General features: G+C 35.5%; 1 protein-coding gene across 5 annotated transcripts in view; it reads right to left on the reverse strand.

The window, feature by feature from the left end:
* Positions 1-13235, reverse strand: part of AGTPBP1 (ATP/GTP binding protein 1) — a 69832-nt gene that overhangs the window by 34621 nt on the left and 21976 nt on the right. For all 5 annotated transcript variants that reach the window (XM_032214703.1, XM_032214705.1, XM_032214704.1 and 2 more), the window contains 9 exons: positions 11838-11965; positions 9759-9826; positions 8338-8401; positions 7962-8108; positions 5848-5979; positions 4314-4407; positions 4015-4052; positions 3114-3322; positions 697-874 (listed from right to left, as the gene is read on the reverse strand). In XM_032214703.1, the coding sequence (XP_032070594.1) occupies positions 697-874; positions 3114-3322; positions 4015-4052; positions 4314-4407; positions 5848-5979; positions 7962-8108; positions 8338-8401; positions 9759-9826; positions 11838-11965 (1058 nt within the window). The remainder of the gene's footprint in view (positions 1-696; positions 875-3113; positions 3323-4014; positions 4053-4313; positions 4408-5847; positions 5980-7961; positions 8109-8337; positions 8402-9758; positions 9827-11837; positions 11966-13235) is intronic.

Consider the following 13235-nt stretch of genomic DNA (forward strand, 5'->3'; position numbering starts at 1 on the left):
CACTGCTCGCACAAATGGAGCTCCGTATGCACACACTTGCGCCCATTCACACAGAACCATCTCCTCTTCTAGGTGCGTAAGTGAGATATTGTTAACAAAATTATAACTGTTATTTAATTTTGTTCCTCCTTCTGACTGCAATGCCATCTAGCACAGCTCTTACTATTGAGGAACATGCCCATCCCAATATCCAGAAATATTTGAGGGAGGGGTGACAAGGAGGAAGTTGGTGCACTATTTCACTTGACAAAACCAATACTACCAATAAAACAGGTTGATGGAAGATAAAATCACCGAAAACAATTTGAATTTAAGAATTTGATTTTGGTCAGTAGAACAAAATTAAAATTACGGTGCTGTAGATATACATTTTAGTTTTGTAGCAATTATACAGTACAAGAATGCATATTAATTTTTTAAAATATTATTTTACAAGAGATATTTTTTATTGTGATAATAGAATTTCAGGAACAGGTATCAAATACCCAAATTAGGGCAAATTAGACAAGACCACAATGTTGCCTTCAGACGTTGTAGGTGCTTCATCACTAGAGGTTTTTAAGAAGAGACTGGAGAGTCACTTGTTTGAAATGGTATAGGATCTCCTGCTTAAGCAGGGCGCTGGACTAGCAGACTTCCAAGTCCCTTCCAGCTCTATTCTGATTCTAAATTAAATAGTTTTAAAATTGCTCATACCTTCAGGAGGCAAACTATACAGCTGATACACTGGTCCATTAAGAGGCATAACAGGTAGTTGGAAATGGAAAGCACTTTTAATGGTCGGTAATGGAAGACGATTTTTAGGATAGCATTTCCTCATTATCAGACTGGAAATGTTGACAAGTGGATCCAGAGTTCTTACTGCAAGGCATTCCTATTATAGAAGTAAACTCATATATTAAATTACAGAAGATAAAATATTTTATAAACTATAACTTGACGTTACAAAGAGAGTATATTTTAATTCATTTAGAATAGAATTCTTGCCTCATTTATGTTCTTACATAAACTTATATGCATGCACAAAACACAATTCTAACAAGCCGCTGCAACATATACAGGAAATGGCAATACAAATGTTGCAATTATTTCAAAGTGCAGCAATTCTTAGGCAATTCTTTCTTTGTACTAGAAAATCTAAAATGTTGAATGATAATATGAATCTTGTCTATGTTGAACTCCTATAGTATCAGCGTGATTATGCGTTATGCTCTGATGCCATTTCATTATTCAGAAATAAACCGCAAACAAAACAATTGAAAATTTCCATGCAATTAGTTGAAAATAATTGTGTTTATTTCAGAATAAATAGAGAACAATATTGGAATGGCACAGATGCAGCAAACACGAAAGCCAACTTCAAATAGTTTCTGTTCTTTTGCACTTTATAGCCTTCTTTTTTTCTTCCATCAAGTAGCTCTTATTAACTCCCAAGGGCTTCTAGAGAGAACACTTATACCAGCAGAGAAACTGATATCCTCACCCTGGAACCATAGGATATAGGATATGAGCAAGACTTGCCCAGTCTTCATTGGCTGACTCTTTCCTACCCCTTTTGTTCTTTCAAGTCAGTATCGGCTTATCAACAGGTCATTGATCCTGGTGAAAAATATAGCGTCCAATTTGCTAATAAGGCCTCCCTCGGTGAGTGCACTGTAAGACCTTTGGGTGCAATTTTAAAGTGGTGGTTTTGATCTCTGATCTAGGATCATATTCTCTAACTATAATTAACCTGCTGAGTTAGTTGTTCTGGAAAAGGCTCTGGATTATTCCATTTTCATGAAAAAGGGGGGTGGGATGTCAGCAGTTGTAGCTGTCTTTTGAAACAGACTGTAATGTAGTTTGACTGTAATCAGACTTAGCTCCACATTGAGAAAAGGTTCAAAAGATAGATAAGGCATATAGCATCTGTTATCACTATAAATGGTACCATTGAGCTTGTATGCATTTATAGGATGAAGATTTTATGTGGACTATTTGCTATGTAATTGGATTTGTTTATACATTTCTTAGTCTGTTTTGCATTGTGTATCATGGCTGCTTTATGAATGGATACATTTTGATTAGGGATTTTATATTGTTTCTTATGGATAATTTACATAAGCAGTATTGTTAAAATCTGGGGATCCTATAATACAGTGGCACCCAACCTTTTGGGTATCAGGGACAGGTTCTGTGGAGAGAGGTTTTTCCATGGACCAAAGAGGGTGTGATTTCGCATGGTCCCTGCATCCCGTGGATGGAGCTCCACTTGTTTGCAAGGCCTGGTTTCTGGCATGAACCAGATCGGTGCCAGTCCATGGACCAGGGATTGGGGACCCCTGCTATACCACATATCAGTATAGACATTCCGTAAAAAGCACCCATTCAGAGTGCTTTTTTAGAAATAAAAACTTATTTGGTCAGAAAGAGCTATGACTAATAAAATATACTACCAATTAGCAATATAGGTAGTTCTTATTTAGCAATTGCAATTAGTTCCAATGACTTGTTCATTAAGCAAAACAGTGGAGAGAGGGAGGGAGGGAGGGAGGGACAGATTTCAAAGATCACTGGTAACTGTCATCACATTCAGAAAATGTTCTTTATATAAAGCAACTGTGACTGATCATATTTTTCTTCTTTTTGGTCTCTTTACAGGACAGAGCGAGGGCTTAAATAAGCTATCTCTTCCTGAGCTGCTTTTCTCTACAGTGCCGCATTTTCCTAAGAGCTAACTACAAGTTAACAAATTCAGCTTTGTAACCTTAATTAGTTGATTAGAACCCATGGCTGGATACAGCAGCTGCCTGAAAGTGACCAGACATTAATCAATTACACACTGAAGAGTTGTTGATCAGAAAAATCAATTTTTATTACCATTTATTATCAACATATTTGTGAATGGTCAGTATCTGAGGCAGTTGTTAAACGAAGACTGGTTGTAAAACATCTAAGTATAAAATATACTAGTGCAGCCTGAATAATTTTCTTGTGAATCATAATTTTTCAGCTGAAGAATTAAAATATATATATGGATTCTATCTATTTTTATCTACAAAATGTTTATATTACCATTTGAATTGTACTGTATATATACCCTTTATAATAGCAAAAACGTCTTTAAAACTTACCTGTGAGGTGTTGTACAGAATTTTCATCCCATCAACATCTAGAAATGCTTTTCTTCCCAGCTTGATATTGGTAATACTTTTAATAGATTGCAAGATTCCCTTGCGGATTAACATATGTCTATGCCGACTATCATGACGGTGCCAATCTACATAAATTGTTAACAACATTTGGACATAGCCTCTATCCACAGCTCTCCGTGCATTTGTTTCTTGAAGAAAAAAAGATTTAGAGCTGTATTATAATAAATAAACAACCTGATATTTCTTTTGCAACTATGAGAGCAAATGAATAATGGAGTAATATAGAATTAGAATGAATATAGAATTTATTTCTTCCCTTACTACTACATTTATGATAAAATATTAAGAGAGAAACATCTGAAATAGCTTTTAGGAACAACTGATAAACAAGTACAAAATAACAGCTATGAATAACCTATTGTACTGTTGTACATACAAGTCAATATAGGGCAGAAATCAAGGACTGGAAAGTAATATGCTTCCAAGTCCCATTCAAAATTATATATGTAGGGTATATCTGTAAGCAACTCATACACTACCTCATCTTAAAATGCTCATATATTTGTTGTGGAATAACTTAGAAATCTCACTGAGATTTCAGGAAAAGAATGTGTAGGGGTATATTTAATTAAAAGATACTAGAAGCAGTCCCAAGAAAAAAGGCAAAAAAAGGTGGTTACTATTTCAAAATGTAGATAACATTTACAGTATCTACTACCAATTCTTCTATATCTCAAATCACTTCTTGTTTCATGATTTTAGTATACAAGCTGAGACAATTTGTATTTTATGGAATATTAATTTTCACTTGCTTTATCTGCAAAATCAAATATTAATCTGGTCACATTCCATATGCTCTCTAACTGCATTGTGCACTTACTTGATTTTAGAAGTGCAGTGAGGGTATCTAGAGCAACCCTACAAACAGAACAAACAAGAATGTAAGTGAAAAGTTTACAGATTGCTATAGAAATGTTTTTTTTCCCCCTTGTACCTCATATTTTCTTTCCCCCTCTCTTTTTCCTTCCCCTAATTTCCTGTTTTTATTTTCCTTTGTATACCAAAGAGGTATTAAAATAATCTCAGCTTTCCCATTTTATCTACTAGGTACGATAATATTTTAAAGATTATCTTTAACATTGCAAAAGTTATGCAAACATGTCCAGATGTTCTACTTACTTTATAAGGGCAGTATTTTTCTTACTGTAAGGCCCAATTATCTTAAATATCAATTCCACAACTCCATTCTTACCCAAGGAAACAGCATTTACAGCTAAAAATAAAAACAACAATCTACATCAGTATATAAACATGGTACTGCTGCCACTATTCACAAAACCAAAAAATATTTTCTTTTTCAATTATTTTATTTAAATAGTATGATTTCAGATATCAAGTCTAATTACTTGATATACTATTGTTCAGATTAATGGAAGATATATATGCATATATATTTGGTAAATTATCTTAAGTGAAGACTTTGGGGGAGGGGAATCTACATCTGCATTACTGCATTCCTAGGTAACCTCAGTATTTCTCATACATTCATATAACATATTTGATTTTTAGAATTGATAAACCAATCAAATGCCAAATACGTTTTATTATACAATAAATATTTAATAATATTTATTTTGCAAACATTATTCTAATATTCCCATAATCAAATTTAAGAATCTTCATTTTAATCTCTGGTGAATGAATCCTAACTAATAAGCATTTTACTAACAGTGTGTTATTAATGATAGATGCTGGAGATTTTGGTAACCATCATCTATGGATTTAAGTTGGTAATGCAATACTTAATAAAACTTTCCCCTCTATCTATTCACAACACTCATTCATTTATGGTTTAACATATGCCGTATTTTTTGGAGTATAATACGCACCTTTTTCTCTCAAAAAAGAGGGTGAAAATCTGGGTGCATCTTATACACTGAATACAGCATTTTTGGCCTACCAAAACCCTGTCCCCTTTGCAAAAATGGGTGTGCAGAAGGTTTGGGAGGCTTGCAAAGTGTTCCTGAGGGCTGGGGAGGACAAAAATGAGCAAAAAACAGGCTGTTTTTGTTCGCTTTTGTCCTTGCCCCCCGCCCCAGGAGCCCACTTCAAGCCTCCCAAAGCCTCTGCATGTCCTTTTTTGTTTGCAAAAAATGAGGTGTGCAGAGGGTTTAGGAGACCCACAGAGTGCAAAAACTTTTTTTAAAAAAAATTACGTCTTCAAAATCATGGTGCGTCTTATATTCCGGTGCATCTTACAGTCCCAAAAATACGGTAGTCGCATGTAAACACAATTGTAATTATATGATAACACTTCTAAAGCATGCAAAAAAGCCTTGAAAAGTCCAAAATTTCCAAGTCTTTTGTGGAATGAAGCATTTTTGACTGATGAAAAATTGTAGTGTTTGATCTCAAGAAATATTCAGAGGACAAAGAAAAAAAGATTGAAGCATTTTGAGAAAAGAATATCATGCCAACCATCAACTATGAGGGTGGAACTGTTATGCTTTGGGAATTATGTGGTCTAGATATAATACACATGTGGAAAGAACAATGTATTCAACTAAATATCAATGTATCATAAAAGTTAATGTTCCTCCATCAGTGCACAAACTGAAGATGAAAAGTGGTTGACTATTTCAATAAGACAACAATCTGAAAGATAACTTATATTAATGGATATATATTGTTAAAAAATTGTAACAATACTCACAATTTGTTGAGTACACTCTTAACACTTGAATACAAGGCAGAATTAGCCTTTGATGCTGCAAGTTTTGTTTCACTATGTTCAGAGTTATATTTAAAGCACCACTAATTCGGGCTTTTACACCAAATTTTCTATCTGAAAATCCAAAAGGGACAGAAATATGAGCATCTCTCCAATTCAAATTTACTGACATACTGTAACACAGTAACTACATTTAATTGTATGTAGTCCTTGACTTATAGCTGGTCGTTTACCCATTGTAAAAAAAAAACTGTGCCAGTCACATTACTGCATTACTGGCTACTTAGCAACCCGTTGATATTTACAACCGTTTGCCAAATGCCTTCTTATCATGTGTTTGCCATATGTAAGTAAAGGATATTTTGGAAATATTTTCTCCCAGTGGAATGGAGGGAAAATGCACTGGAGGAATGGACCTTAAATCTGATGAAAACACTTGTGAACCCCAGCCTTTTCTAAATCATCGTTCTTGTAATGATTCTCCCCAGAGGGATGGGGAGAGAGAGGGTTTTGGCAACTCTGCTAACGACTGTGTTATTCAGTGACCAAGATTCTGGGCTCACTATGTTTTAATGACTGTTGTAATGAAATAAAAGTCATTAGATTGGGATCTTAATTAAATTCACCACTGACTGTACCTGTTATATACACAATTATTTCACAGCTACAAATCACTCTAAATTTTCATGTGTTTTAAATGCCAAGCCACGCTCAAGCTATGTTTAGTATTTCCTGAAAAATAAATACACCCTTCCTGCTTGCTTCAATAGTATGACTTGTAAGAAGCAATTCTTCTCTGGGTGACATTCATAAAGGTTATTTTTATTATTCCATTGAGGAAAGTTTTCTTAAGGTTTATCCTAAGTTTGTAATAGCTTCCACTGCTGCTCAAAATGTCAATGTTGTTGTTGTTGGATACAAGCAGTTAGAGCTACGTAAAATCCAAAACATAATAGACAAAGTGTGTCCAGGTTAATTTTAATGCTTCAGGAAATTTATTCCCATAATCCATTATTCTGCTCTTCCATTTTACTCTTCTCAAAGCTTACTGTGTAGAATAAAAAGTTTGTAAGCACTGAAAGAATAAAGTCTTTAGCAGGACAACATAAAGAGTCAAAGCTGAATAAAATATCAGTGGAATTAAATCAGAAAAATAAAGATTTGTCTAGGAGATCAACATAAAGGGAAAAATTTAGTGTCAGGCAATACTTTCTAAGTATCCTAAGGCTTTGGTAATACAGCCAAATTAAATTATCTCCCATTTTCATATACATCCCCTTTAATAAGACAAAGAGCAGAATTTTTGAGTTTGCTGTTTGGAGAAAAACAATTTTTAGGTATCCTATCCAATCCTATTGTGAGTAAAACAGGAGGAGAAATTATCTATGCTTGCCCTATTGAGTTACTTATAAAGAAATCAGGATGGGATAAAAATGTAATAACTAAATAAATATAAGCATTTTAAGGGGGAAAAACACCTCTTTCAAACATAAGGTTATGTAAGCAACAGTGGGGTGTGTAACTGCATATAGGTAGTCCTTGACTTACAACTACACTTAACAAGTATTCTAGATTACAACAGATTTTCAAAAAGTTATTTATAATCCATCCTCAAAGTTACAATTGCCCCCCACACAACACACCCACACATTTAGAGACATGTGATTGTATTTTGAATGCCTGGCAACTGGCTTGTATTTTTAAACAATTCCAGTGTCCCACAGTCACACACTTAATGACTAAGTGATTTGCTTAAAGACTGCAGTGATTTGCTTTACAGTCATTTAAAAATACCCATATAAAATCAGGTCACTTGGTTCTTTGATTTAGGACCCCAATAACATGGCCAAAATTCCAGGCTCCATTATAGTTCTGTCAAGGACTACCTGGAATTCTAATAAAGGCTCACATTACTTTTACCATTCCAAATTTGTTCATTCTTAATCTTTTGCCTGTAATATTGTGTGGAGATCCTATTCCTTCTCAGTTGGCACAATTCAAGGAAGGATTGCACTTGTGCAAAATCAGCATTTTATTCCAGCAGTACTCATCACACTACAAGCAAAAATTTGGGCATTCACTTAGATTCAACTTACCTTTTGGGCCAACTTTAGCAAGAAGAGAATGTAGTAGCACCATTAATTCTTCATTTGGTGGGGGTTCTTTGCTTGCATTCACAAGTAATTGCAACAAAATCTGTGTCCCTCCTCGAGAAACAAGAAAACCTGTTCTTCGACTGCTGCCTAGAAATAAAATATGGGCTGTTGGCCGCAATCTTAAAATAAATTGATTTTATAAGGGCATGATTTTTTTACACGACCACTGCCAATTTATGTAGGAAATTATTTACTCTCTTGACATTAAAATACTAAACTTTGTATGTTACACTATAGGAATGTAACAATTCATATATATTAGACATTTTTTTAAGTATATATAACCTACAAATGATCATTTTACATAAATACTTGCCTGCCGCCACCAATTCAATTAAGATATTTAAGATGTTTAATATAGTCTGAAAATCTCTTGTGTTCTGAAATGAAAGAACAGGAAGAAAGTCAAGAGTATTTATGTCATAATCTATATATGAACACAAAAATGATCACTATACAGTCTTAAATAAAATTAACAGCCTGCAAAAGTTTCCTCTCATTAGGATACTGAATCTTAACTAATTCAAGTTGCGTGGTTACATAAATCAACTTAAATAAATGCTTTATGTGCAATATTTCTCATGTCTGTTGACCACTAATTTCAACAGTGTGATACAAAAACTTAATTTTTAAGGTTTGGCAATCTACAAATGTGCTGTGGAGTATGTGGGGCTCATCATGTTGTATCTACCTACAAGTCTTTAAAGCACCAGAGTTTTTTCCAGCTTGAGAGAGGCTTATTTAAACAATTACAGAGAGGCACTATACCGTATTTTCAGACTATAAGACGCACTGGAATATAAGACACACCATGATTTTTAAGAGGTAAATTTTTTTTTTTAAAGGGTTTTGCACTCTGCATGCATCCCAAACCATCTGCACACCTCATTTTTTTTTCAAAAAAAGGCAAGCAGAGCTTTGGGAGGCTTGAAGAGTGCTCTTGGGGAATGGGGGGGGGGCAAAAATAGCCCATTTTTTGCTCATTTTTGCTCTCTCCAGCCCCCAGGACAGTGGCAGGTTCTGGATCCCATCCCAACTGATATGGTTGGAACGGGCCCGGCGGCATCCACATGGATGTGCGCAGTACATGCAGCGTGTGCATGCTTCTTAGTGCCTCTACAACGCTCCAGCTGCTCAGTGGAGCGTCACACAGGCACTGTACGCACCATGCACGTGCACGGAAGCGCCGAAGACTTAAAAGACCGGTAAGAAGTTCAGGCAGGCGGGTGGGCCCTCCAGAACATCTGTACCGGAATGATATCCGGTGCTCTGGGCAGGCCCTGGGTATGCCCATACCAGGGCATAACATCTGCAACCCACCACTGCCTCAGGAGCACTCCAGGGAGTGGAATTTTGGTACGGCAAAAATGCTGTATTCAATGTATAAGACCATCCAGATTTTCACCCTCTTTTTGGGGGGAAAAGGTGCATCTTATACTCTGAAAAATACAGTAAGTGTTTTCATCACACTCCAAATATTCTTTTTTGCATTTGAATCTAAAGTGTGGCACATGTCTATTAATTCAGGCTATATCATGCCTTTGGCTTTCCCATGTTAAACAAATAGCACTGGGCAAACAACAAAAGATACCATTTTTTTTAACTGCATCCAATACACAATTAATGTTTACATCACTATAGCAAAACTCCAGTCTTTCACACTATAGTAGCCCTGAAAAAAATAAAACAAATTACCTCCCAAATGAGGAAGAAAACATGAATTTTTTATACTATTACCTCTAAAGTTGAGAGAATAACTTCTATCCCTGTTGAACCTTTGGCAGTCATTTCTTTTCTGATTTTTTCTGAAATAAAAGTTGTATATTCTACTATTAACTGGATAAACTGATATTTAAATGTTAAATGTATATGACTTTTAAAAGGTGTAGAAAAGATAAGTACACAAAAGCAAAATAAACAAATTAATTTTAGAGATTGTGGATCATCTAGAATTTTTAAAGTCTGAGCTTCTTAAATATAAAATATTATATTAGCCATTCTTTATAACAAAGCATTCTCTAAGAGCCAATCTTTTTATAACCAGGAAATTCTACCTACTACAAGAAAAATCCTTCAAAGAGAAAAACAGCCCAAAGTCAATGTGAATGCTTAAAGACCATACTGACTGACCATTGAAAAGATTGGGGGGAAATGAAAAGGGAAAAGGAAGAATCGGGAATAAAATAGAGCAGGATTGTCAAACTCGCGGCCGGTGGGCTGGATGCATCACACGCTGCCCACCCCCAGTTTAGCAAAGGGGGGAAAAGTCATGATATGTCATGTCACACCACCGTGACAATGCGAGTTTGATACCCCTGAAATAGAGAATGGAATAAGCGGAAAAAGGCAGTAGCAAGAATATTTTCAGATCATAACAGTTTGGTACAGATTCTTGCTTATATCCTGTAAGAAAAATATTCAGTTCGCTCAAGATTAAGAGTATACACAAAGGAAGAAACAAAAAAGAAATTATTCCAGGCTATATGTAAACATCCCTACTTGATTCATGTCAAGTGACTTATGTTCAAAGAGAACAAAACCTGAACTGTTTTAAGTATTTCATCATATAGAGCGGTGGAGACTTTCTCCCTTATTTTTCATCCTAAGGCAACAGAAAAGATTGTGGTGATTGCTAAGTACTAAGATACTAATGTCCAAGGGGATGGGGTTTGTTTTTTTAAAAAAATAAATATGTAAAAAGTGGTAGTAACAATTAAGCATTAACTTTTGCAACTAGTGATTGATCCCAAGTGACAGCAAAGGTTTCACTTAAAACGTGATTAAGGTAACAAAAAGAAAAATACATTTCTCTAATTATTGACTTAATATTTCTTCCTAATGCATGGATACAATATAGAATTAGTAATCCAAATGTAATCCAAATACATGTTCCAAATGTATCATCAGAATAGTTATTTATTCATATTGAAAATTTATTTTTAAAGGATTTCTATTCAACTTTTTGATAAGACACGTGATCTTACAATGCATAAAACTGCGTTTAATTTAAACCTGATTTTTTTTTCCCCAATATATCTTTACAGGGTGATGAAATCAAGGATAAAGAGTGGACTTTTTAGTAATTAATAAGATTATTAATAATTATGAGCTAATTAAAAGCCAGGGATTTGAAATTACAAAGAATAGATTTCAAGAGATAACTCAGGCCGATCAAGACAAAGATCATCTGTTACTTCTGCTCAGAATAAAATACTGGTGCAATATATGGACAGGAATAGAACTGAAAAACACTAGAAACTGAAAATTGAACACCTAGGATCCATTCTTGATGTTGATTTAAGAACCACAGATTGTTGTTTTTTAAATGACCCTTTAATCCCTTTACCAAGGTGGAGTCAGAGCAACTGAATGCAGCTGTGCATTTCATGGCTAGACATGGAGTTCGCAGCAGATATTTTCTCTTTGTGCCCTGATAGAGAAACATCTGTCGCTGTCTAGGATTGAACTCTCAATCTTCGAGTGCAGGCGAGCATATTCACCTCTAGGCCACCACACTGCTCTTACAGAGGTAAAATAATAATTGAAGATATGTATGTACTAGCCAGCTCAGATAGGAGAACAACTGCTTAAATTGTTTGTTTGACTTAAGAATTTGTTTTTAATGGTCGTTTGTTTAAGGCTTAACAGCCATGCTGCAAAACTGCCAGATGCATGTCCTAACCCATGAAAATGGATTCTCACCTATCTATATCAATTTTACAAAAATATAATTGTTTAAACATGTAGAATGTATGTGAGAACGAGTAATACAGATGCATGCATACACCTTCATTAATGAATATCTGTAATATTTACCTTGACTTTGAGCTAGGTGAAGAATTTTTGATGTAACATATCTGGCAGTGTCCACTTCTACCAAACATTCTGTATTGATCTTCTCCAGTTGTGCCAACAGAGTTAAAATCCGAGAGTTGTTAGTTACACTGGGGAAAACAAATGCATTTAGGCTGTGAATTTTTCAGAGTATGGAATGAAAGGTCAAGCAACTTAAAATTAGGAAAATGACCCCAAATATTACATAGAGAAAAATAATAGAGTTGACAGTTCTTTGCTTTTCCATATCAACAAGAAAGGGACCAGAAAAAGAACCCTAAATTGAATATATAAAATCAATATTGGCAGTTTCTCAGCAAACAGACTTTATTTATTACTGCAAGATGAATACATAAAGGAAACTAAAGAGGAGGACTGGGAAATATAAATGGCCTCTTTTCCCAGGCCTTTTCTTTGCTTTCAAATTTTTATAAACCTGTGCAAAATACAGATGTGCTTATTTTCATTTTACTTTTCAAGAAGATTAAAAATTAACTAAAAGCACAGACAACTGATGGGTAAGAAAACATCAATTTGTACATATACACACACATTAACTCTGTAGGAACTTTACAGATTAAGATCACATTTCTCAAACTGGAGGTTGTGCATCAGTGGTGGAGGAAGGCACACAGCAGATACTAGGTTGCAAAACATTGCCTTTCTGTAAAATTCACTAGATGAGTTTGATTCAGAAGTACTGTATATACTCGAGTATAAGCCTAGTTTTTCAGCCCACTTTTTGGGCTGAAAAAAGCCGCCTCGGCTTATACTCGAGTCAGTGAAAAATTTGCCCGAAATGGAGGAGAAAAGGGGGCGGGGCCATGCCACTGGGTGACACTCGTGAATGGCCCAGTGCCCCTGTGAGTTTCCCCTCCCTCTGTGTCAGTTTGCCGCGCAGCGCGCACCGCACCATCCCCCCTCCTCACGTTCTAATGTAATGCAGGGCTGTCTTACGATTCCCCTTCCTCCCCCTCCTGCCGCTCTGCAACGATGTCCCACCTCCTCCTTGTTATGGCAAGCAGCCACATAGCGATGTCCCACCTCCTCTGGTACAGTGATCCAATGATAGGAATCACTGTGCCGTGTGTCATAGGAGGCGGGACATCGCTCCCGCGGCTGCACGGGACATCATCATCACAGCGGGACATCAGCATCATGAGGTGAGTGAAGTATTTCATTGAATACACCGCTAGTTTACTGTTTTTCTTTGAAATAAATATTCAAAAACATTATTGGTATCTATTTTTATTTTTGAAATTTACCGGTAGCTGCTGCATTTCCCACCCTAGGCTTATACTCGAGTCAATAACTTTTCCAGTTTTTTGTGGTAAAATTAGGTGCCTTGGCTTATATTCGGGTCGGCCTATACTCGAGTAT

Source organism: Thamnophis elegans, chromosome 3, assembly GCF_009769535.1.
Source record: "Thamnophis elegans isolate rThaEle1 chromosome 3, rThaEle1.pri, whole genome shotgun sequence".
In the NCBI taxonomy this organism is placed as follows: domain Eukaryota; kingdom Metazoa; phylum Chordata; class Lepidosauria; order Squamata; family Colubridae; genus Thamnophis; species Thamnophis elegans.